General features: G+C 39.7%; 1 protein-coding gene across 4 annotated transcripts in view; it reads right to left on the minus strand.

The window, feature by feature from the left end:
- prkcab (protein kinase C, alpha, b) overlaps positions 1–27,772 on the minus strand; it is a 145,827-nt gene that overhangs the window by 12,934 nt on the left and 105,121 nt on the right. For 3 of the 4 annotated variants that reach the window (XM_061711166.1, XM_061711164.1, XM_061711167.1), the window contains 5 exons: positions 18,808–18,919; positions 17,237–17,365; positions 4,487–4,643; positions 4,206–4,340; positions 1,745–1,838 (listed from right to left, as the gene is read on the minus strand). In XM_061711166.1, the coding sequence (XP_061567150.1) occupies positions 1,745–1,838; positions 4,206–4,340; positions 4,487–4,643; positions 17,237–17,365; positions 18,808–18,919 (627 nt within the window). Of the gene's footprint in view, positions 1–534; positions 565–1,744; positions 1,839–4,205; positions 4,341–4,486; positions 4,644–17,236; positions 17,366–18,807; positions 18,920–27,772 lie in introns of all 4 variants that reach the window. The other variant, XM_061711165.1, reaches the window with a different exon arrangement.

Below are 27,772 nucleotides of genomic sequence, written 5' to 3' on the forward strand. Positions count from 1 at the left end.
CATTATCCTTTTAGATGCGCATTAAACAATCTCTCTAAGGTGATGATCCAACGGTCTGAGTTAGAAAATCAAATGTGCCGTTTTTATAAACTACGCCGTCATTGTAATTTCAGAAAAGCTTCTCTTTTTTCTCCCTCTTTTTTCTTCTCTTTTCATGTGTCCTTGCTTCAGCAGACTTTAAATGTAACGGCTACAAAAAATAAGATTAACTGGCGATGATACAAGAGCTGCAAAATCCTTAAAAACCCTAACTTCATTCTAAAAAAGTTATACATTAATCATTTATTTTTACATTTACGTGCTATTATAAGTTAGGAACAAGGAAAAAGGTTAGTGTATACATGTGTGAGAGGAGTAAGAGAAAGAACTTAGTTGAGATGTTTCAACTATATGCTGCAGAAAGCCTTTGTTAGTAAATCAGATTCATTTGTGAAATCCCAGCAGAGATCCACAAACAATCCCAAATCATTAAGTGAATTAAGTGTTATGCAAGCTGGACATGAGAGAAACGAACAGAGCAGGCAGAAGAGCTACCTTCACATAGTGGTTGTTTAACTGGCAGGCCTAGAACACAGAAGAAACTCACTGATTAGTGCGGTCAAAAATCAGCTGAAGTCTCGCCGACACATGGACACGGCAGGTCGTAACTTCAGTCATCTATAAGCATCTATCAAAGACTAAAGGTATGACTGAAAAACCATTCACATCTGCTGCACTCCATCCTGGTTTCCTTGGCAACCACACAGTTGCATTAGACGTCAGTCTCAAAGGAAAACCAAGGTCAGTGTTGTGTAGTGTGGAGAGAAACAAAAAAACTGATATGACGAGTCAAGAGACAGCAACAAGTACACTTTAATAAACTTGTCCTTACTTTCTTTTAGATCGATTTTATTTATTTACATCCCACACAGTTTTGCACTTGTGTGCCTTGCACTATTCAATATTGTGGATATCTTATATTAACAATGAATGGGTTATGAGCTTTATTTAAGGCTGTATGTTGTTGGTGAAGATATGCAATCAATAAGCAAAAATGTGTTTCAACAAATCACTAAAATAAGACACACTTTTTTCAAAGCATCGTTACAACTTCTTTTTGGCATCATAGTGCTTCTAGTATCTCTTGTTCAAATGTTTTCATTCAAGGATCAGTTTACATTCTGATCGTTTTCAGAAAGTGTCACGTCTCAGTGCTGCTGGGAAGCAAACAGCTTACATTAGACTCCATTAAGGTCTACTAAATATACCACAACCTGAAGGATGTCCTTTGAACAAAAAGCCCTCCTTGGCTTAGTTCTGACTGTGGAGAGGATGTCTCTTCGCTTCGTATACTTTTCTGTGTTTGCGTTCCAGTGTAATGTTGGATCGCTTGTAACAATACACCTGTTAAAGCTGTCCTAGAAAGGTTAGTACAAACATGACTATTACACTCTGAAACCTACTACTGCCCGGTGTGACTTTACTTCTTTATATTCTGCTTTGTATTTTTTGTTCTTTCTATGAGCACTACCTATACATTTTGTTATCAACTATAATCACAGTAAGTCCTTATCGTACTCTCATTTACAGACAAGAGCATTCATTCTCATTTGCCACTGAGGGAAAATACAAGGAGCGGGAACAAGACGAGGTTACCACGGTGATGAGAGCGTAGGATAGATTTTGTTCAAAGGTGGGTATCTATATTCATTAGATGTGTGCATACAGTACATGAAAAGAGAATCTGCTCAACACTGCTCCTCACCTCAAACTTCTGTCGGAGCTCCAGATTGACATCATCCACTTCGGGAATGGGGACGTTGTAGTACTCTCCCTCCTCCTGGTTCAGTAACTTGTACCTGAGATTAAAAAAAAAAAAAAAAAGTAAATCCATGCTTTAAAAAAAAAAAAAACATTTATGTTTTTTTAAAAAAAATATACACTGTATACCTGAACACTTTTTATCCCTCATGTATAATTTCCTGTTTACCCATGCAGCTATAAATCTGAATAAGCAGTTTAGTGCTGAATGTTTGCAGGACTGTCTGTTGACTCTGTTTTTCCTCCGATGTACACATCCTCTAACCACTTGTCTAATGACCTGTAACATGCAGTACAAAATGTAGTCACAGCCACACAAAGACACAAGCACTGTAGTAGTTTCCAAGATTGCTGCCAACATTTTTACATCTACAGTAGATGATTCCTGGAGCTCCTGCTCAAAGCAGTCGATCAGGCTCGGTTTATACGAAATAGCAGCGAGTATGCAAACAGGGCTTAACAGAGACTGAGTTGACTACGCCTGTAAGTGTCTGTTTAGCAGAGTAAAACAAAGCAGCTACACAACGGCGGGGAGATGAGGAAATGACGTAAACAGGTGCTGTTCGTCAGCCTGACGGGCTGGCTGCAGATGACAGTGTTTATGTCTGTTTTACGCACAACACCCCGCTGTTTGGAAGGAACATTGGTAGCAAATCACAGCTGTGGTTACTTTTAGATCAGGCCCACAAGCAGGCTTCCTCCAATAGACTCGATTCAGAAATTCAAAATAAAGCCAAATAACAATATTACTGTATATAGAACAAGATTAGCCATTTTCACATAGTGCACGTCATGCAAAGGTTCTTGCATTTACGTATTGAGGATTGAAGACTTTGTTTAACATAGACCATCACAAAATGAACTTTTAGAGATATTTTTGACTGACACCGTAAAGGACAGCCATGCTGTTGGACTACAGGCAGCTCATCACAGTTCTTATAACGTGTGGAGGAGGCATCCCTTATTTTGTGTGTGCAGGAACTACAAAGATTGTAGAGGATCTTTTTTAGCTGCTACCTCAAAGATGGAGGATTCCCTACATGATGGGGACTATTTCTGAAAGTCTACAGAGATTGGTTGGAAAACTTTATGATGATTGGTCCAGTGTACTGGGACTGGTCCAGACGATGGAAGCGTAGATTTATTGGTCAATGTCGGAGTGCAACAGCAGATTCCACCGTTACATGAAATCTTGGTAAAAGGTTGGCCATATAAAAAACAGTTATCAACATTAGCCGCTAAAAGGATACACATTTGGAAAATGGGATCATCTGCTGTAAACTCCATAGTTTTATAAGAAAGCAAATACTATTTTCATGTTGGGACTTCTCCATTTACCTTAGGCTTACATTGATATGATGATGCAAAATGAGACGTAACACTCTTATTATCTGACACAAATATTTTCATTTTGGCCAAAGTGACACTACCTGAGAACAGTGATCACATGCAGCACCCACAAACCCTGCTGTAACTTCTGTCAACATTGTGACTGGCCAGTGGCCAGTAGCTAATGTGATGGCTAACTATGGCCAACTTTCTGAGCACATGCGATGATGATTACGTTGATTACTTCAGGTTGAGGCAGAGTACACTGAGGAAGAACTACAACTTGTGAACTTTTAAATGAAACCATGGTGAGTGGAGTAACCATGAAGCCCAGGGTTTAATGAGCCAATAAACAACAACTTGATCTTGATTTGTCAGCCACCAACAAATTAGCTATTACATTACTTCAGCATTCACATCTGTGTTGTGAATCTTAGCTAACAAAAGTCCTGCAAAGGGCTGTTATCCCTCAGGAAAGTCCTCAGTCCCTTTTAACCTCAGAGAGCCATTCAAACCATCAGGGAAAAATGTTCCTATGGGGGCACTCCTCAAATCTGGTCTTTAAGGTGGAAAGAACAGAAAGAAGCCAGTGAAACAGTAACACTTCAGTAGTTACGCATTCATTCTGAGTTTTCTTTCTCTTCACCTCCATGTAAGGCTGTAAGTAAGAATCAAGCGCTGGTTTCGCTCTCCACCCTCTCCAAAGTGCTTTTTGTTCACCAGCTGGGTGCAAACTGTATCAGATGGCGGAAAGGTACCGCTCTGAGTGGTACCGCTTATTATCAAACTCTAATATACTGCGAGTTTTCACAGCTTTTCCCGTTGCTACTAAAAAATTAATAAAACACAGCACATCTCCTTCTTGCTGAGAAAGAGATGAGAATTTGAATACCACCGACCAAGTTGTGCTTTTTACTGCCTGAATTGTCATTCTGTTGCATCTCTTACAATCATGAATCCATTTCAGCTACAGAAGTGCTGTCGAAGCCTCAAGAATCCAGTTCAGAGGTCATGCGCAGTATGGCATACTAATGGTAATTTACTGGTAGTGAATTATACACAGAGAGAAAACTGACCATCCACAGTTTGGAGATTTGATGAGTTCGGACACGCCAAACGACATGGAGCCCATGAAGTCATTCCGGGTGGTTCTGTCCCAGTCCCAAATCTCAATGGACAGACGTCGGTCCTTATCTGATGCTTTCAGCTTACTGCGTAGACAAAAACCAAGAAGGAAAGTATTTAGTAACGTTTTTGCATCGCACTCTGGAAATTATGTGTGAGAGCGTGGTAAACTTTTTGATTTTTTTTTCTTTTGTATCATTTAAAAAGACATTCTCATGCCGTTTTCACTCACAAGGTAAAAGACTCGTTCCAGCAGGGGTTGAGAGAGGATCGAATGGTCCTTGTCTTCTGTTTGGTCTCATTCTTTGGGTCTGGGATTAGTTTGAGTTTAACATAGGGGTCTGATAAACCATTTGGATCCATAGGAATCAAGTTTCTAGCTTCACCCACTGGAAGAGATGTGAAAGAATATGTGAGTGTTTGAGCCAGACTCGATGACAACATGACTGTACTGAATCAGGAGGGAAATAGTACATTAATGGAGAGCTCCAAATTGAATGAGAGTAGAAGGATGGAGGTCACAAAGTTGCGTTGATGAAAGTCATTTTGTAGCTGAGAGCAAACAATAGTTATCTGAGCTTTATTTCTTGGGACATCAACAATTTCCTTGAACTGCACTCTTTTTAGGGCAGAATAGTTGCATAAGACACAAATTTAATCAAAAAATTAATTACGGACGTACATGTAATATTTGGCTGAATGTCCCCGAGCAACTTTCCCCCTGACATAGTAGTTTCTGAAGTCAATAACAAGCCTCTGGCAGAAGACACATTTGTTTCCTGGAACAAACCTCACTTCACCTCTATTCATTGCTGTTTTAGCTGAGGTCAGGGCAGTTTGAAAGCTCTGTGTTAGCTTGTTTAAACTATTTAGCCACCAGCTTTGATATTTGTCTTGGGTCACTTGTTAGAACATCAAACATCGTTCAAGTTTTAACCATTTTAACTGATCACTGATGTCATTGAGTTTTTGTTTTCCCCCTGAAAATCTTTTTAAGTCTTTGCTCTCTGGCAATATGAATCCTCATCCTGAAAAGTTACTTCATATTTTTGATTGATGGGAGAAAGTATCAAATATATAAATGTACACTTGTGCATTTGCTGTGGATCAAATGACTGATGACTAATGACCGATGAGATGAGGGTTTGTGGTCATGCTGGAGAAATTTCACACTTTGCTCGCTTTTTGTTATCCTGTCCATTGTATAATATTGTCCAGATCCACCGGTAGGAAAACAGCCCCTGAGCATAATTCTACCACCACCAAGCTCAACTGCTGGAATAATTCTCTTCCTCCCTTTTACTTCTCCATATACCTCTGGTTACTGAAGCTGAATCAGCTACAGGTATATCTGTTCTCAGTTCCTTTCTTGTTTGATTGAGTAGAAATGGAGTTTTGCCAACTTTTATTTCATGACAGCACCTTGTTTCCTGGATTGTAGAATCAGAACAATGAAGCAATGGATAAAGGTCATGATGAAGGTAGATGAAGTGAATCACCCATCATGCCTAGTCCCTTCAATGCAAACCGGTGGTGCCAGTATTATGATATTATTATGATATTATGGTTGCTTTAGTTTGTCAAATCTAGGTTCAGCAACATCATGTCCCCAAACAATGACTACCTGAAAATACATAAAGGTTGTCCATCAGTAGATTTTTGTCCTCCCTGACATTATGGGATTTTTTCAAGATAGCATTACAAAGATTAATTGGCTTCAAACTGATAAAGAGTTTTTCAGGGAGAATAAGACAACATTTTCATATGTGGACAGGTAAACAGTCCAGACCTCAACGTTGATTAGACTGTCTGGGATGCACTAGAGGAGACTAGTTAAAAATCAGCTTGATATGATCTTAAAGAGGCCATTTTACACACAGGTATGACTTTTTATGTCCATGTAGTGCATTTCATATTTTCAGACAGTCAGAGAAACAAACCAATCAAATCGGATACCACATATACTGGTAGCAGAAGCTGTGAAGCTAAACATATTGTAAGTGTGAAAAAAACAACAAAAAACAAAAAACAGAAACAGAGTTGTTGCACTAAAAGTCACATATTTAGTTATGAAATATGAAAGTAAAACAGGTTTTTAACAAAATTACACTGCTGGAGGAGGTGAATTGTTTTTTTAGTGGACTCTTAATGCTAACTGTGCACTGAAGTTGAGCAAAGGTGGACAGATAATGTGACATGACATTTTCCTGTGTGATATTGGAAAAATTGAGAAAGAGGAGTGCTAAGGTGCTTGCAGCAGGAGTAAAGGGATGAGTTGGTGTGTAGAGGCCACGTTCACCATGGCGACATCTGCTGTAAGTTGCCACTCCCCTACTTAACATCAGCATGAGAACACGCAAACACAGGACACAGGACAGTCATGCAGTGGAAACATGAAGAAATAATTAACAGCAGGAGAGAAAGAAAGAAAGAAAGAAAGAAAGAAAGAAAGAAAGAAAGAAAGAAAGAAAGAAAGAAAGAAAGAAAGAAAGAAAGAAAGAAAGAAAGAAAGAAAGAAAGAAAGAAAGAAAGAAAGAAAGAAAGAAAGAAAGAAAGAAAGAAAAATGTGCAATCCGTCCACTCTGTATATTTAAACGTAATCATCGCGGGGCAGGACCAATAAGCTACTAGGCTGTCACTCAAGAGTCTATTCTATTTAAGTTTATTATAAAGCATACAATTGTCAAACCCACTTAATGTAATCCTCAAATCACGTGACACAAAGGTGCAGACAGCTGGAAATAAACAAACTGCATTAGATCTCTTCATTATGAGCTGTTTTGAAAGAGACCGTATGAGGCAAATGTAAAGGTTTATGTCTGATTCTACATGCCTGCTGCACCTCTTCACACCTTCCTTCACTTTCAGGCTGACCCTCCTGAAAGTGTAAATCTGCTTCAACTGATCAGTTGATAAGTCAAAAACTGTGAAGTGCGAGGCAACTGCTCATTCTTGGTTTGTGCTTTGCCAGAGGAGCCGGTAAACAGAAATCATTCAAATGTCTGCCAGTTAGTTGGGATGCAGTGTCTTCTGGGGCAGTGGTTGCAAGTCTCCTTGGTGTTGACTGTAAGTGTGCGTAATTTACTCAAACAAATATTGTACAATAAATAATCAAATAGTCCTCTGAAAATGGCAAAAATAATCCAAGATCTTGGAGGTTGACACCACTGTGTGTTGACAGAAGACATAAGAGAAACACAGCTGGGAATAAAAAAGGGGAACACAGTGCCATGTTTCCCCAAGACCAAAGAATGATTACTATATTACCTATCATCTACAACATGAAATACAACAGAAAAAAGATACAATCTTTTAAAAAGGCCAAAACAATAAGATAAAAGCTGAAGTGAAGCTGAAAAAATGAAGGACAACCAGTTGAATCAATATTCATACCAATTTTCCATTTTCCATGCTGTTCCAGTTTCCTGCAGCAGAGGGCAGTGTAGGTCTCTCATTATCCCTCTGAAGCTGTTCCCATGTTCAAGACTGTATAGATTTAACCTTATAGTTCACTCCTTGTACTGAGCAAATTCTCAGCCCAGTTATCACCCTCCGTGTCATTTCGTCTCCCTTTCTCTACTGCTCTCTCCATCACCCGAAAGCCCACACAAACATATGCATGACACTGCAGGACAAAGACACAGAGTAACACCTAAAGTATGAAGGGCATAAGGAAAATCACAGCATCCCACGTCCTCATCGAAAGCCTACCCTCTGCTGGCTGTGGTGGTGTTCTCTGGCATTAGTCACTTCCATGGCAACGCAGGCACTAAACAACACAAAAGAAACTTCGACAACACGCTAATGAGAGGACATGTGCCGATAAACACAGGCAGTTGAGGACAGATACCATATTTAGTGAATTTTAAACAAGGGGTGTGTGTGCAAGATGGATTTTCTTTGTGTGCGTTTCTCTGATAAATGTACACAGACCCCCCCCCCCCACACACACACACACACACACACACACACACACACACACACACACACACACACATAATGAAACATCATCATCAAGGACCATGCTGTCGGTTGTTGCTTAGATACAACAAGACCTGCTTGCCATCTGTGTCCTCCCTTCTCCATGCTCCTCACAAGGGAGCTGCTAATAAAATTAGTGGGAGTGTGTTTTGCCTTTCTTATTAGTTTTGGGGTAAAGCAGACACAAAGTTGACATATGCCTGTGCAGGAGATCAGAGGGTTCAGTATCACACAGGTAATTACAAGATGCTGTGGATGCTATTCAGACATGAAACCGAGTGCATCCTCGCAACAAGTGTGCAGCGCAGGTGCAAAAAACAAATAAAACCTCCACCGAACCATCACCTTATAAAAACACATATCCTGTGCCAGATATCTCCATCTGATACCAATACCTGCTTAATAAAAATGTGTCACAGCTAAAAATGACTCTCATTGGATTTGGCGGGTGCAAATGGGGCTGGGGTGGGCTGACAGCGTAACCCCCCCCTACACAAACACACACACACACACATACACACACACAACAAAAAAAAAGGCTTTGAAATTCAAATGTGTAGTTGCATAACAACACCGTGTGCCACCAATGAATGCCTGATAATCTGGGGGGGGGGGGGCTGCCAAGCCAAACGGGAGTTGGATGGATCCCTGCAGTGCAGAGTCAGGGATCCACAGGCCAACGTCACACACACAGCAGACGGATAGAGGCGGACCACAATGAACGCGGGATCCCAGTTTCTTGTCTGGACACGCATTCAAGATCAAAAATATCAGAAACAATGCACTACAATATTTAGAGGAATGATTAAAATCCAAAACGGTAGCAATATTTAAAAAAAAAACTAAAAAAACTTCAAAATTCAAAACAGAAAATAAGAAAGACATGCTATAACTATAACCGATAATATAAACTATATATTTTTCAACAATAGAGAAGTGTTAAGCAAACTTTAAGACCATTTTAAAAGAGGACAAAGGATCATTTTCAATTTCAGCTGGAACATTTGATTACTGACGCACTCTCACATCCCTGCTATTGTGATCGTAAAAGCAACTTAACCTCCACACTTACAGAAGGACCCTAGAAGCTAAAAACCGCAAAACTTTGTTTGTCATTTTAAATGCTTGTTGCTGTATTTGAAAAAAATAAAAAAATCTCTGGTCACGTCATGAAACATGTCCCCCCAAAAAGCAAATTGTAGCTTAGCAACCATGTGTTGCCAGGGAGCTCTCTCAAACCTAGCCACAACAACATGCCTGGGGATGACGGATGATGCTGGTTTTTCACTAGAACTCAAATAAAGCCAAAATCAGCAGGTCCTCCGTCCTGAATGACCATATTCTGTAAATTGTGCGTCTCATCAGATGAGTATTTCTGCTTTTAAAAAAGTGCCACAAAGTACACACAAGAAACTTGCAAACATTGGTTGGTCTAAAGAAAATTACACAGTTGTGATTACATTGTCTTAGTTTGTAATACTTCTCTTATAAAGTGATCTTGTTTCTTCAGGGAAAGAGCAGACTGGACAGCTTCCTTGCACTTTTTAACGTGGTCACTGGGGATCATTTTCAGAAAAAGCTGTTAACAAGCTTATTGACTACAAAGGCTTCTGTCAGGCTCCCGTCAGATGTTTTACTTGTCTTGGGATTTAGAAAATGTAAAAAAAAACAAAACATTGAATTATCCTCCCAGATAAATGAACTTATCTCTAATGGATAGTCTTTCTCCCCTGTGGAAGACACTAATTTGTATTCGCAATCTCGTTTTTTCAGTCCACATCTACGATTTCAGTCAAATCTCCACTTCACCATGGTGGAGGGGTTTACATCCCTGAATGATCTCAGGAGATACACTGTCCAGGGCCATTGTCGCTGCCAAGGCAAATGAACTAAAACTAACGTAAGGGTGACTCTATTGATAACAACCCCGGGCTCAGCCCAAACAAGCTACACGGGCTCACCAGCAGGAGAGGCCATGCCATGGGTCAGGTCCAATGCAATATGGGTAGCAACCAAAGGTGTAAGCCTTTGTGTGCTAACCCTTTGTTTCTAAAACTAACCATTAGGACCTATTGGGTCCTCACTTTTTGGAGACTTTCCAAGTCAGATTTGTTGCCAAAGGGAGCTTTTTATCAATAAAACAAACCGTTTGGTATTCTTAAAACCTCCTGCAATGTGTACGAGAAAATCCACTGCATGAAAATACAATTCAGATCCTTTTTCACAAAATCTGACTAGATCTATGTTATAATCCAAATATATTGCAGTTTTGGTTTTCTTTGTGAAGAACAATCCCAGTTTAATCCTGCATAACTTAAAATAAAGAGTCTATTATCAGATTTTCATCCAAGAACAGCCTTTATGGTGTGATGAGCTTTGTCAGTAGAGGACAACATGTAGTTTCATTCCACTATTCTTTAAACCTGAGGCTAGCATGTCAGCAGTGGGAGATCTCACCCCGAATAAACTGCTGCGTTAACCACCATCCTCAGACGCTCTCTCTTTCTCTGTATTTGTGTGGGCAGGTCATGGAGGGATGTTTCTATGTATGCCTGTCATTAAAACTCCAGAAGAAACGTCTGCTCCTGCCCATGGCTTTTCAAATGTCACCGTTGTAAGAGGAAAACAGTCGTTGGAAAGATGAATAATAGACTGATGAAGGACACTATCAGAGAGAGAGTAAAAGTGACACAGGCTGATGAAGAAGAAGACTATCAGACTCCACTGTCTGCTAAAAAGAGACAGGTCTCCTTTTAAGAAAGAAAATAGAGGAGAAAGACAAAATATGAGCAAATAGACAGGCGGTCAGTTGGTATCAAAGGTGATGAGAGAGATGAGGTAAGCTGAGGTCTCAGGGGCAGGAACAGGAAAGACAAGATAGCGGGAAAAGTCAACCACAGAGGAAGCGATGAAAGGGAAAAACAACGAAAAGGAGTGGATGAGGGGTTATGGAGAGAGAGCCTGAGGAGATGTGTCTGTTTTCTTGGCCGGAAAGATTTAATCAAGTTCATGTCAGTGCGGTGAACCACAAAGGCCCGCCACTTGTCTGTAGGAACCAGAGGGGAGCTGGAGAACAAGCTGTGGCTTCACTGTTCAGATTGCTGCCGTTAGTAAGAGGGAACAAGAAAGAAATCAAGAAAACAAAACCCTACAGAACGTAAGCTTCTTCAGCCCTCGTTCCCTCATGTATTGTCCCCAGTAGTGATCTTTATTCCTCCTTTTATAACCATTGTCAATCTGAAAACCCTTTACTACTCACAGTCAGACAGCCAGGAGAAAATATGATTTCAAACACCCTTGTGCGAGCACCACACTCAAACAGATGTGTGTTTCAGTGGCTGGAGTGAAACACTGGAATTGTCTGGAAAAGGATTTAAAATGCTGTTTTTGTCTATTTATCAGTTTAGACACAAGTACAAACAATACATCTTTCAATTATATGAGAAGGAATGTGAACATATTTGATCCATCATTTATTTTTTCATTTCTATTTCACCTGGATCCTTGAAATCTAACGAACAGTACTCATTTATATGTCCATACAGACTTATATACAAGAATGACAAGAAAGGCATTCACAATGCACTTCAACATTTACTCTCTTTGTACTTTTTTAAGGCTATAAAATGTGGCACCTTTATTTTTGTAAGGATATAAAATGTGGCACCTTTATTTTTTTAAGGCTATAAAATGTGGCACCTTTATTTGGGTGTTCACCTCATGCTTCTAAGACTGAAACACGACACAGAAGTTGCTGCGTTGCTTTTTCAGTGCATCAGATTTAGAGAAGCTGGTGCTGAGGATCTTAAGAGCAGGTTCAATAATGTCAGTTTTACCTAACTAACTATTAAAAACCTTTTTTTTTACGCTTATATACAGTACTTTGCTTTAGAGACATAACTCACGGCCGAGGTAGTTCACTTTGGCCTCGTAGTTGTGGCTGTTACTGAGTAAAAAGGTTGACTTCTCATGAGGTGCTTTTTTTTTAGGTAATTCAAAAAAGTATTTTTCAAAACTGCAACACATTTTGTTGTCTCCCTTTCTTTTTGTCGCAACTGTAAGACACCAATTTACAAAAAAGTGATCACATGACTGTTTCTGTAGGAACTGGCTGCCTGGATGTGATGTGTCAGGCGTAGGAGGGGAGTTTTAGCGTTACATAAATTGAAGTCACTGCTCCTTCGTGAACAATGACTGTCCTGTAATGTCTCAGATGTGGTCACTCCACCTATAAGATCCTAGCTTTGTGTCAATTCTTTGACAACTAAATCTTAAAAAAAAGAATAAATCAATAAAATAATAATGATAGCCAGAGAGGCTGCTGAAATAGAAATCAACCTGCCAGATTTAAAGAGGTTCTGGACATATCCACTGTTCTTCTTTTTCACAAGAGGACAAAATGCCAAGTCTGATGTAAAAGAAGCATCTTCATGAAAACACAGCTACATGTAAGTTTTATCAGTGCTTTGAGAAACTGGTTCATTTTTGTGCCAAAACTGTAACAGAAATGCAGCCAGTGGTTTGGGGATGACTGGGATATTGGGGTTTTGAGCTGACAGATCTGATTAAGACTCCAAGGATATTATGTACTTGTTCAGGGAAGCAGCAATGGGATGATTTGAAAATGCAACAGTTGTGTTTTTTCTTTGTCTGCATGCACCACAGGAAGTAAAGGGAGCAATATAAAAAGAACATGTGAATGGCAACGACAGAGATGGGGGAGAAGGAGGAGGTAAACTAGGAGCGTCGACAGATGTTCGCTTGCTTTAGAGCAGGGGTCGGCAAACCGCGGCTCTAGAGCCGCATGCGGCTCTTTAGCGCCGCCCTAGTGGCTCCTGGAGCTTTTTCAAAAATGTTTGACCTTTTTTTTTCCTTTCTTCTTTTTTCTCTTTTTTCCTTTTTTTCTCTTTTTTTCTTCTTTTTTTCCTTTTTTCTTCTTTTTTCCCTTTTTTCCTCTTTTTTTCTTCCTTTTTCCTTTCCTTTTTAATCTTGACATTTCGACTTTTTTCTCAACATTTCAATGTTTTTCTCAACATTTAGTATTTTTCATGAAATGTGGACTATTTCCTTGACATTTCGACTTTTTTCTCAATATTTCGAGTTTTTTCTCGACATTTCGAGTTTTTTCTCAAGATTGTACTTCAACATTAATCTTGACATTTCTACTTTTTTCTCAAGATTTCGTTTTTTTTCTCAACATTTAGACTTTTTTCTCGAAATTTTGACTTTTTTCTCAACATTTGTACTTTTTTCTCGACATTTCGACTTTTTTCTCGAAGTTCATAATAAAAAAAAAAAAATCTTCCCCCACTAATATAGAAAACATGCAGCATGTGTTGCCTCCATACTACGGCTTATACAAGACTTTTTTTATTTTTTGCGGCTCCAGACATATTTGTTTTTTGTGTTTTTGGTCCAATATGGCTCTTTCAACATTTTGGGTTGCCGACCCCTGGTATAGAGCGACACCTGGGACACTGGCTGATGCCACGAAGGCTTGCGGTACCCAAACGGGTCGGCCATAGCATCTTCAGGTCGTTTTAGTGGTGAGTCGCCTGAGTGAGCTGTGATGAACAGCTGCCACTTCTGGGCATCGAGATTAGAGTTGGTGTTGAAACCCCAGCGACAAACGTAATGATCGTCCACGGTTTTGATGTCTGATTAAAGAGACACAGACTCCGGAGGTAAAAGCCTTCTAATGTCGGAGACGACATATGTCAGTAGCAGTTTCTGGGTACCAAACTGTGGTGCAATCCTTGAAGCCAGCTCAGGGTAATGTGGTACAGACACATTCACAACAGGGTAACAATGTGCAGACGTAACATCAGGGACGACGCAAATGAGGCAAGGCAAGGCAAGGCAAGGCAAGTTTATCTGCATAGCGCATTTCAACAAGGAGGCACTTAAGGTGCTTTACATAATAAAAGTATGACAAAAAAGAAAAGTGACAAAAGGAAAGAGTGAGAACACCGATCTGATGTGGCAACATTGTAAATATGAGCCGGCTCATCTTCACTCGTGTCTGTTTCACCAAATCTTGTAACCATGTCAACAAGACCACCACTGTCATCCTCCCAGCTAACAGTCTGCTTCGTTGGCTCTTTGTCACCATCACACCACTGTAAAATTCACTGACAGATGCAAACAAGGACATGAAAGGGAGCGTGTAGCTGTCAGCGTGGTGCAGATGATCAAAGCATGTTCAGCAGTATAACAGACAAAAAGAGCTGCGTGCTTTGTACACCACAGCAACAAAAAAAACAAAAACAAAAAAAAAACCCCAGCAAGATAATCAGCTGAGAAGCCACTCTAGTACAACAAACATATTTTAATCTAAGCAATATTAAGCAATATTCTTCCATGTCAATCATATCTGCCACTTCGCTCCGGCTGAAGCTGCTTATTCCTTTCTGATTCTCACTGAGTTAGCAAGTATTTATTGGTCTCAGCAATAATATTCCCTGAGCACCACTGCCTCGACGTGCTGTGGTGTGTGAATACAAGAGCGACTATGAGTGCGACAGCGAGACAAGTTACGGAAGTGACCCAGCAGTCATGTCTCCTCCTACCAAAGGGGGTTTAACACCACAGAGTTCTCCACTCTGGGTGCTACTGCTGACTGACAGGATAATTTAGAGGTGTTGAAAAACACAGACACACACACACACACACACACACACACACACACACACACACACACACGCGCGCGCACGCACGCACGCACGCACGCACGCACGCACGCACGCACGCACGCACGCAAGCACGCACGCACGCACGCACGCACGCACGCACGCACGCACGCACGCACGCACGCACACACTGTTGTACACTCTTCTGCCAAAGCAAGTACCGTAATCAGCTAAGAATGACTTTTAGTCTAAAACCTCATCTGTTAAAGGAAACTGAAAGTATGGCAGTGCTATAAATGTTGGAACTTAAACTTTCTTCTTTTCTTTTACTTTATAAGGTCAAATGAGTCACTTCAAATGTCTTGCGTGGAGAATGTAGTGAGATCTAGCGGTGAATCAAAACACAGAATCTGCAAACAAGAACTCAAAATCTCATTTCTAAATCCGTCTCTGTTTTTCAAAGCATCTTTCTCATCCTTTTTCTTTTCGTGGTTGCGATTCTGAAACGAGCATCAATCTACAGCAGGACAGTCGAGCTCTAGTAGTTCAGTGGCTACTGGATGACTCGTGTCGATGTCAACAGAGGTATCAATGAAATTATCAATGATATTACAGTAATAACTTTATATGATTGGGGGGGGTAATAACTTACCTCCACTTAGCAGTTATCTATGAACTTGACAAGCATGTTTTTGGTGCGCTGACATCTACCCAAGGTGTTTTTGCATTGTGTTTTTGTCAGATTTGGGATTTTGATGCGCCACACATTTGATGTTGAATTAACCTCATACCATACTGTGAATAAAAGCCAATTGAGTCTTAAACTCTAAAAAAAAAACAAAAAAAAAAACAAAAGCTTCAAATGTTCCCCAGTGTTAGGCTTGTTACTGCAGTAAAATGGCATAATGTGAGGAAGGTGCGAGGGGGGGAAATGGTGGTGAAAATTATAATGATTAAAAACTGCCTGTTCATTGGTAATGACGGCAATGTTCCCGGATACAACTTGGATTATATCCTACAAGGAGATCACATACGTGTTGTGACCCCACACTGTGGATACAGCTGAATATTCTCATTTCTGTTGCCATGGGTGGTTCAACCCTGCTCCCACAGTGTGACCTTAATTCTAATATAACTCTAGTGTGACGATGTAGCTTGTTCAAATAGAAACTTCTTTCAGTCTCAAAATATACTGAAACATTTACTCACTCAATATACTGAGTGAGTAAATGCTAACTAGTCCATGTGATGCCTTTTTAAACTTGTTTAGGTTATATAAAGTACTTTGCAAAGCATTTCTCATTCATCCATTTACTCTAATGTTTATACAGCTTTTTTTATAATACCAACTTACTGGACACTTCATTATATACACCTTGATGGCACGGGTTATTCACATTAGGGCTGTTCGATTTTGCCCAAAAATTTTTTTCTCTCAAAATCCGATTTTCGATTACGATTACGATTATTTTGTGAATTGACAAAAGGCAAAGAAATGATTTCAAATATGCTGTTTTTTTATTGAAGATTTGCCCTATTGGGCTTTAAGTGCAAATTTTGCTCTTATTAAACCAAAAATTAATGAATAAAGTGCAAAACTCTGTAAAATAAGTTGAAAAAAGTTTTAAAAAATATAATAAAATATAAAGTTTTATCTCTGAAAAAGAAATCAGCAAATCAGCACTTGCAAACATACAGTAAGTTATATTTCCAATTAAATAAAACAAGACATTTTCTAATTAAACTAAACTGGGTCTTTGCATGCTAAATAATAATGCAACCCATGAAGGAGGTAGAGGTGTGTAATGTCAGTCATTACATTTGCTATTCACATTTGCAAGTTTTTTGCAAGGAACACGAGCCGGTCTACCGCATCTGGCTTGAGGGATGCCCGGTGGCATGTTACAACGCCCCCTCCTACACTAAAGAGCCTCTCCGATGGGGCACTTGTCGCAGGTATTGAGAGGTATTTCCATCAATCATTAATATGGTATCAATCATTAATATGTGTGCAGACAAGGTTAAAAAAAAAAAAAAAAAAAAAGTGAAAAATCGATTTTACGATTTTCATGTTTTAACATCATTCTAATTACATAATCGCGATTACGATTTAAAATCGATTAATCGAACAGCCCTAATTCACATGATAACATAAGTTACACTGTCGCAGATTTGTCAAGCTCACATCCATGATCCAAATCTCCCGTTGTCCTGAAGATGCTTTATCGTACTGAGGTGTGGTGTTGGAGTACAGTGATTTCATTGCATTGTATATACATAGTTTACATATTTCTACCCACTGGACAGTAAGTTACCACACTTGATAAATATCAAAGTCAGTGCAATCTGAAGCAGCCTGAAGTGAAACCGACCTGTGACGTGTAGCCGGTCCATGCTGACCTCGATCTTCAGGAACAGGCGGCCCCTCCGCTCCGTGTGGTCCGTCCCGCACAAGCTTGGCACATTGACCACACACTGGTTGTGAACGTTCATATCGCATGCTAGAGAGAGACAAAACCAAGAAACACGCATTAGTCTTGTTTGGGGGTACTCTTTAAACTTATCATGTTCAAATTAAAATCCTGTTTTCCAGCATATAAATACGAAGGTGAGTCATACATGAATCTACAGAGAACAGGTCAGAAAAAGTGTGGTTATTTTCACACTACCCTGGGTGTTAATAAGGTTCATTCAGTTTCCAAGAAACTGCGGGAAAATCTTTCTTCCTCTGGGGAAAGGGCACTAAAATAGCTTGAGGGGTGTGATGTGATGGGAAAAGAAAAAGAGGAAAATGAAGCAGAGAGCTACACTTAAGATCTTCTGTGTAAGTCATAAAATGTTTAAAATTTATATAAAATTTAAACACACAAAAAAGTTTTTTTTCCGACAATGCACTGACATGTCCACCTATACTGCTCAGCTAACTTTGCTTTGTGCTTGTATGTGTATTAATCTGGTTTAAAAACTCCAGGAAAACAACCTCATGTTGGATGCAAATGCTAAGGCTAACTGACTTATACATATTTTTATTTTTCATCTCATGGGAATATTGGTTGATCTACAGTATCTCTGCTTAACTAATTCCCAAAGACAGATTCACATTATATTTAACGTGGACATTTACACTGATACACTGATTTACACTGAGAAAATGTTGTGATCTGTCCAATCAAATACAGCAAATAACCACTCTGACCTGCTAAGACATGCACTCTACAAGACCTGGCAAAGGAAATTTCCTCTATCTATCTTTCCCCCCCCTCCTGTCCTCCTTGGCAGAGTTGTCAAGCTGACATGCTGGAAGGAGACAAGGACAGGAGAGCGAAGGGGACACAGCTTGTAACAGCGATAGTCTCCCCTCATCAATTTGTGGCGGTGTGACCTCGTTACCATCTGTGATGAGGCCACCACCACAGAGCCACGGATGGATGTGTTGATTGAGGGATGGAGGATGATGGATGATGGTGCAGTGAGGGAGACCAAAGCGGATGGGCATAGAAAGTAAATGTGCAGCAGAAATGAAAGGTGGAGATTAAGTTTGAATGAGACCATTTAAAATGAGAAAAAAAATTAAGCACCGGATGGAATCGGCCACCCAATCAAAGGAGGTTTTGAAGATTTGAAAAAGGAGTGTGGGTGGAAAGAATGGGAATGCAGCGACAGCTCAGCGGGCCAGTGAATTCTGCTTTGCCTGCAGATGTGGCTGAGTGTGGTACAGTAGCGGGCTATTCCCATCTGTTCTCATTAGGACAGGCGCTTGGAAACCAGCACAGCACATTCGGCACAGGTGCACCCGCTTACATGCTTACACATGAAGACGCACACACACACACACACACACACACACACACACACACACACACACACACACACACACACACACACACACACACACACACACACACACACACACACACTCACACTCACACACACACATACTCACTATCACATTTCATCCCCTGGTGGATGAGCCCGTACAGCAGGGATCCACAGTGGTCACAGAAGGTTGGACTGCCGTATGTGTGAATCTTGAACTTGTGCTTGCTTCTGGGGTCCTGCAAAACAAAAATATAGTCACGTACAACACCCAAAAAAACAATGCAGGCTTAGAAATACAAATCAAGGCTCTATTAAGGCAGACAGAAGTTGTTATCTTCAGAATCACATGTTGGCACGACTAAAAGGAGATTCCAATAAATGAAGCGATAGACATGTTAAAATCTTGTGTGTGCGGAGACATTCTTAAGCTGGTGCACCAAATGTAGTATTATTTCATGCCAACCAGATAAAACTAATTCAACAGAGCAGAAAAGGGCAGAGCTGTAATAGTAGAGCAGGCTACTGCAACTGAAAGCATGGCAGTGCCAAGGAGACGTCCAAGAACGGTTCCCGATGCTAAAGAAAGTCTTTGTTCAAAAGAAAAAGGAAGATATATTTCTGACATCAGAAACTGCCCTCCATTTGCCCTTTTTTGGACATGGTGGAGCTCGAAGAGAGCACTTGTGAGCTGGGAACCGGGGTGAGGTGACCCACAGGAGGAGGTTTTGAGCATGCATCACCAGTGTTTGTTTAAATATTCAGACTGTCTGACAGGGAGCTAAAACTTCTTTGCTGTAGGTTTAAAGTTACAGTGGGAAGTATCCGGGAGGATCTATTCGAAGAAGTGCAAAAAGTGCACGATGAACAATGTTTTTAATGATGTAGGTAGAATGACATCCACCATATTTTATTTTCAACACACTTGCAAGAACAAGATGGGATGAGGGATGGTTGCAGTCAGTTGCAATCTACAATATTTCCACTAGATTTCACTAACCTCTACTCACTGCAACTTAGAACATGTTAAAAAAACACAAAGCAAATGTTCTTTCCAGAGAAAGAGATAATGATGGTGTAAGATGGATGAGATTACAGAAAGGCACCCATGAAGAATGATATCACTGAAGAATTCAGTGATATCGGATATCCAGCATTCAGTTTCATGTGGTTCAAACATTTTACAGTCAACTATGTGATGGATGAGGTTAGCTAATTTATGCAATCACCACAAAACAAACGTGGCTGTAATTAAAGCCCTGCAAACGAGAGTGGATAAGCCTGCATCAGCATCAGCATCTATCTGAAGTGTTTCAGAATGGCTGCATGTGTAATTATACAGACCACTGACTGAGTAAGAAAGCACAGATCGTTCAAAAGTGCCCTTTTCTCACAAATACACTAAATTAAGCCAACAACATGATTTCAGAGATTGGGAGAGAGATGTAGGGGGGAGGTGTGTTCATGAGAGAGGGGGACGTTGTCGAGAGTCAGGGGAATCAGTCAGGGTCGTGAGGGTCTCACTAAAATCTAATTAACATGTTCGCCTTCTAGTAAGCTTGTCTGATTTTATCTTGTTCCTTTTTTTTTGTTTTATGGAAAATTGAAACTGTACTTTAGTTGTAGTGGTCATTCTCCTTGTGTACAGATGAGGTTTTCTCTCATTGGTCTTCTGCAAAGGTCACTCTATTGTGGCAACATGAATTTATCCTTAAAGAGAAGAGACAGCATCTCTCAGCCTTTTGCCTCATCCTCCTTTGTTGTCAGCTATCGTCCTCCCTTTCCTCCCAGAATCTCTGAACAGTCACCCTGCCATACTTCTGACTTCCATGCGCTTGTGATATTTTCCTCCCTCAACTTGTGCTGCTCCTCTTCTCAGAAACCACGGGTGAAGTTAACCATTCAGTGTCATCCTGAACCTTTGACTCAGTGTTGTAGAATAACGCAAGATGCAAAGACATAATGTTGCTCAGTGCCACAGGCTTTTGCATGTGTGAGTTTACATGTCTGCATCCATTTACTTCACACTTAATGTGACCTTAGAAGCCTGCATTTGTCATAAAGCATCTAAACTGATGGATTTGATAGTGACAGAGGTCAACATTAGCCATGTAGGCTAAACTGATGCCCATGAGATTAGCACAGCAATGACTGAACCTTTAAATGACCTCTTCTACTTTAAATTACATATTTATCTAATTATAAACGTGTATTGTTGCTTTCAAAGCCTAGCAGGTTATGAGATATGCAAATAAAAAACAGTGAAAGTCTGAATATGGCAGCTTTCGTTTAGGACCACCTACTGTGCTCCTGAATTGGACTGCCAGTTTGTTTTTGATAACGAGGAAAGCTCTACATTAAAGGAGCATTTCTTTCCCTTCTTTCAGGGTAATTTTCTATTTAGGGTTCTGTTGTACATGTAATATTTCTCAAACTCTCACAGTATATACCCCTTCAAGCCATTAAACTATTATGAAACACCTTTACATGCCAGCCTGGTGGCTAGTAAGTCAAACTTAACTTAAGCAGATCACTAGCATTCCAGATGTAAGGTCATTTGGCTATGTACATGTATGTGTGTAAGTAAGGACAAGAATGTACAAGAACATCCGGCTGCCCCTCAAATAAAATTGAGTAAAACATTTAAAAAAGCACACAACACAACACAAACAAGGTCATGATCCATAAAACTGTATTAAATCAATTATACTGACTTCGTTAACAACATACCAATTTTTTTTTGTTTGTTTGTTTTGATTTTCTTTAAGTCTCAAAGTAGATTCAGAGGACACATGTTGTGTTGTCAGTAACAAGCAGTCAGCGTTCATGGATCATCCCGTCATCCTCTCCAGATCACCTTTAATCAGACTATTTCTCCTCCTCTTGTCATAATCCATTAATCAGATTTGGTTGACAAATAACATGGCAAGATAATAGTCCACAGGAGAGCTGTGCTCTTAGAGTTTCTGCTGTTTTTGTTAAGTTTAGTTTCCATTTTCCTTATTCTTTTCGGTTTATTTCTTATCTTGCAAAGAGCTTTCGTTTTTCACATTTAGCTCATTTCACTTGCTATTTCATTTAGCAGATATTGTTCTCTTTTTTAATTTCAATTAGAGCGGCTCCTTGACCCAGTATCACACCGGGATTCCCTTACTGACTGGTACTGACCTGTTAAATAATCACCTCTCTCCATGTTACTTCTTCCTGGTTTTCTTTACGTTTTCACCAGATTTTCATTGTTTCCTTTTTTCTATACATGCATGTTAGTATTTCTGTTTATCACTTCCCTGCTTTGGCAGCAACCTTGTTTTTACTTTGTTTAAGTTTTAATTCATACCAGCACTTGCCTGCCTCCTGCCTCGTATCCAACCCAAGGAGCAAATATGAACCATCTGCCTACATTTCCCAGTTTTCTCTTTCAATGCCAACTGCATATTTGTATGAATATATGATAATGCAGTATATGTAAGTTTTTCTTGTTAAAGAAAGTTTTCAAGGGAAAATAGGATCAACTGGCTCCATCTACAGCTTCATTCCTTTATCTGATTGTATTAGTTTTCCATTTGTTTGTAGTGGAAAATATACTTATTACAAACCATTCCTCCAGTTCCTACTATGTGTGTGTTATACCCCAGCTAGAAAGAATAGAAAATTAATGTGATTACTTGCTATCTTTAGTTTTACTTCTTCATGCGTCTTATTTTGGCCTCTTTGCTGTTTGAAACAATGGAAACGGCATCCCAAGCTGTTGCTGTGTTCAGGTAGTATTAGTATTCGTGTCTATATAATTACTTTCACTTTTTCTCACGGCGGGTCTTGATGGTGTTGCTCCCTTACAACATCTTGACCTTAATGAAAACAAAACAGACAAGTGTTGGAGTTTCCAGTCTCATGTTTTAGATCTGCTCTGAGTGGGTGGTTTAGTTTCCACAACAGCGTCATTTCGACATTAATGTGCAAAAGTCAAAACTCCCATTTTCATCATGTACATCATGATAACATCATGATAACATGATATAAATAATCTGTTCGTAGTAGATCTTAGTATGAGGCAAAAACAATCACAGTATAATAGTATAACTTTTTTCCACTGTAACATCATTTAATTAACAATCATGAAGGTGCAAAGGTTGTTGTATGGGCAATATTAAGTACCCCTTTACCCTAAATCCTATCCTATACTTAAATCCTTCCCTCCTGCTAATCATCAGAACTTAAAATAAAATATTCATCAGCAGGTGTGAAGACCGCTATAAATGCACATGTTTTGTCATATTTACAGTGACATATTTCGAGGTCTTAGAGAAGCAATTCCAGTTGCGCATCAGTCAGGAAAGGGATAGAATGCCAGTTCAAAAAAATGTGTAGTTAAACAATATGCAGTGAGAAAGATTATTCACCATCAGAAAGCATTCGAGACAGTTTCCAATCTTGCTGGGAGTGGATGTTCCAGCTAATTTACATCAAGGTCAAATTGTGGACTGTTCACAAGCAAAACAAATGAAAATCCACGAGCCAAATGTCAGACCATGAAAGCCTCAGTGAGCATGCTAAATGTTAAAGTTGATGGCAACACAATTAGAAGAAGACTTAACACATGTGGGTTGGTGGAAGGGTTGACAAAAGAAAGTCTCCTCTGTCTGAAAAAGGACATCTGAGGTTTAGTTTGGTTAGTTCTGACCAAACAACATGGACACAATGCTTAAACAATGTACAGATTAGACATGCGGGTTTGGCCTTAATGCCACACACCATGTTCAACAAAAACCCAACTAAGGATTTCATTAGGAACTCCTAATACCCACTGTGAAGTACGGAGATGGAGGAATAATATTTCAGGTTGTTTTCACAGAATCTGGTACCCAGCATTATGGTGCTTCCTTATTCCCACTGTTCATTCTTTGAATATAGTTGATCTAAAATCTCTGAACTTGGCACTAAACCCTGAGAGCAGTGTTTCAAAATGGGTCAGAAACCTTTTGGACCGCTGGGCCTCATAACAGTGTTCAGGCATCCATCCATGGGTGAAATGCTTTGGAGCTGAGAGAAGACTGAAGAGAAAAAAAAACACTTTCTTTTGTCTTTTTTCCTGTACTTAGATTCACATACAAACATATTTGCAAAATAACTTCCAATTTCTGATTGTTTATCTACAACAGCGTTTCACTGTACACTTGCTAAACATAAAAGGGATGCATCAAATATCCAAAAAGAGATAAGACAAAGTGGAGTCAGTGGGGACATGTCCTTAAATAAATGACTGCAAAACACACAAAATAAAAACACTTAAAAATATCAAACTGGCTTGATAAGCCATTACTACCGCCTAAAATATCCTTTCAGCCATTCAAACACTGGATGCCACGCTGTGTGGGAAGGATGCAGATAAACCTCTGACACTGGAAGACAGAAGTGCTGATTTGAAACCAGGAGGGAAATCGGTGGCAGTGAGGCGAGATGATGAGTCCTTGGAGCGTAACGACGACCACATCGTGCAGGCGAAGGGGAAGAAGTCGATGACAACGACTCAAACATCAGTCATGCTAATTATAGTTTGGCATTGACAGGCACATCATCACCAGAGGTAGAAATATATCATTATCTAGCAATATCTAATTACTAAAAATTATTACCATAGAAGGGACAAGTGAAAGACTGGTGTGATACAAGTCATGATGAACAGACATCCTTTAACGCCTGATTCCACATCAGCTCCACATTCATTGGCATGAATGTGAGTAGTATCTTGTAATATAAACTTGAGTAAGTAATAAAAATGTATTCATATAGTACATTCAAACAACGCAGTCAGTACAGAGAGGCCAGGACTGGGGTAATGTGTCCAACATCCTTAATGCCGGCTTCTGAACCATCTTTAAACGTGTTAAGTGGAACTTGAGAAGACCTAAGATAAAGTGAATTACAATAATCCAAAGTTGATGAAATCAATAAATGATACATTTGTCAACAGTTCTTAACCGATTAGCTATTTTCAACAACTGATTTGTTTGTTCTAATTAACCTCAGAATTACAAACAACACCCAGACTTTCTGCAGAGGGTTAGGTGACTCAACAAGTCAACAAAAGGACTTCTGAATCTGGCAGTCCAGGAGGCGATGTAGCTGGATATATCCGTCACCATGTACAAGCTTAAGTTCAGCATTTATATACACTCATACTAGCGATCACATATTTGCTCAAAAGGCCTCTATCTTTAGTACTCTGTCCTTACACCTATTATTTAAACTAAAATAGATTAAACTTCAAGAAAGAAGAAAAATCCCCTTTTCCAAAAGATGAACAGCATTCAGTATTTTCCACCAAAATTCAGTATGTATCCTTGGACATCTATCATCTTGTTTATAGTATTTTATTCCACTAGAAACCTTTAAAAAACTGGTTTCTGGACTCTTTTAATTTCCGCATTGTTTGGATTACTGTCTGTAACATTTTGGTCTCCTTAAGAGCCTTTGTTGGCGCAGTGATATGCATCTTTTTCAGCCAATAAATGTAGGAAACTGGCAGAAGGACTCTGTATTGGTTGTGTGCAAAAGTGGGGCACTTGAAATGAAATCATGTGGACATGAAGACTGCTCACCCTTTTTATTTCACTTTGGAAACTTTAATTAAAAAAATTGTGGTGGTTAACATTTTCTGTGCTGTCTAATTCATTACTTCTTTTCTCGGGTTTGTTTAACTTAATCTTGTAGGTAGTCGAGTACAACTAGAACGAAAGTAAACCTGCAAATTCAGATTATTTGTGTTAGGACATTATTTTGTGCATATAACACACATAAGGAGAGAAACGTGTGCCTTAGCTAAGCTTCATTATCCAGTGGGGTCGGATCTCAGCATGCAGCCTGGTTGGATGGGGAAAACTTTTCTAACAAAACGCCAGACTACAAACAACCGAGATTCTTACTTTCAGAATGTAGATTAAACACTGAACGCTGAAATGGTTTAATGATTCCAACGACTGAAGCTCCATCTGGGTTATTATATTTGTTGCGCTGCCAAACAATCACCGGGAATATTTATGGACTCCACAAACAAACAGTTGATAAAAACAAAATGTTCCCCAGACATCAGTGTGAGAAATTAAATCTTTCAAAATCACACACAAATGGAAAAACACTGAGCACACAATTAAATTAAAAGACCAGAGGCATACTGTGATTGTGTGTGTGTGTGCTTGAAAGAGGCGCCTGGAGGAACAAAGTGAACAACTGTACAGTTGCTATGGTGATAATGGGTCAGAGAAAATGCAGTGATAGATTGAGAGCTGGTGGAGAGAAAGCAAGCTATGAGGAAGAGGGAGGAAAAGCACTCTGTGGCTGAATAAAACTGTTTTCCCATTTCTGCAGCTGTGCATACACACGGGGCAACAGCAGAAACACTTTCATAGAGTGTTTGGATAGAAAGTAAAGGAATGGTAAAATCTCAGAGCCAAATCCACGTGATGAAATGTTTCTTTTTCCTACAGGATGAAGGTCAGCTGTTCAGCTGAATGAAAGGACCATGGTTGGTTTTAGCCGAGGGGATTGTCAGTTATTCTCTACTGGTGGCGAGGACCTGAAACAACCAATGTTGTCAGGCTCTCCCGAACACACACCGCCCTCAGCCTCGACTGAGCAGGCAATAGTCTGGGCTACAGTGATGAAGGGCACACTGCTCAGTGAGCGGTTCAAAAACAGCGTCCATGAATGTTTGTGTTTGCATCTGTCTGTAAGTTGGAGTAAGAGAGTTGTTAACCGAGAAAGTTGTTAAGCGTAAACTGACAAAGATGCAAAGGGAGTGAAAAAGTGTGAAAAGAAATTAGCATCTTGAAACACTGATGGTTTTGGATTTGAGTAATAAAGAAAACAGACCTGGACACAAACTGAGACATGTGGACAGATCAGGAGATGGACGTCAAAGGTAAGACTGAGCAATGCAAGTGCGTGTTAGTGCGTGTGGGTGGAAAGTGGCTGGCATCAAAGTAATATGATATCTCCAGGCCAAGAGTTGACACTTTTGTCAGCCGGTCAGTGGGCCTCACTGGACACAGAAGAACGAGGGAGAGCTTTACCAGCCAAACCTTCTGCTGTCATTGCGTTTGTGCCGTTGTAATGATTTACGGAAAAAAAAAACAAATCCATTGTTACCATTGCAGTTAAAATAAAATAATTGACTGCCGTTTTTTATTGTGATGCAGACTTTGGAGATATTTCAGTCACAAGCTTCTAAAACTTCAGGTGGGTTTCCAATAGTGGGGATGAACTGGAACACAGAGAATCTCCTTTCACCTGGTAGGATCCACTGGTTTATTAAGCTGGCAGTAATGCACCTGTTTTACTGTTTGCCAACTATTAATAAAATAAATAAAGAAGATGATGAGGGTGCTGACTGTGTGATTGTGATGAATGTGAAGAAGGATGAATATAAAGCGGAAATGTAAAGAGTTGAAAAACATACCTAATTCCCTACCAACAGAATATTAAATCATCACTAAATCAATACCACTCTCCATCCAGCAGTGTTTTAGCCAAATGTACCTAACCCAAGGCAGGGACATTTCTGTAGATGTTCCTGTAAGTTTTTACCTTTCCTAGTTATGGAGATAAGCTATAAAGCCCGATACCCTGTTAAAACTACTGCAGTCCCCTGCTAATGCTGTAAGAGAACTTTACATCCACTGTTTATAGGAGTCAAATGATGCAGTGGAAAACAAAAGACAACGTAATCTACCTTCCAAGAGATCTGGGAAAAGAACTTTCAAAAAGAGCAATATCCAAAATTGATGCAGCCAACAACAACTTTTCCAGTTGTAATCCCCTGCTTTGATTAATCTCTTAAAAAAAACATACCACCTATTTTAACACTTGCGCTGGCTTTAAAATGCACACCTTTTTCACATGTATCTGGTAAGATATTTTATCAGTCTCCGAACTGTTTGTGTATGAATATGAAGGCCATAACTAGGGATGTCCCGATCCGATCACGTGATCGAAATCGGGCCCGATCGGTGATTGAAAACTGAACGAAGCTTGCGTCTGTGTATTCTTCGTCAGCTGAGCGTGTTGCGCATTCTTGCCGACTTTGCGTGCACGAG

This window comes from Cololabis saira, chromosome 21 (genome assembly GCF_033807715.1).
Source record: "Cololabis saira isolate AMF1-May2022 chromosome 21, fColSai1.1, whole genome shotgun sequence".
In the NCBI taxonomy this organism is placed as follows: domain Eukaryota; kingdom Metazoa; phylum Chordata; class Actinopteri; order Beloniformes; family Belonidae; genus Cololabis; species Cololabis saira.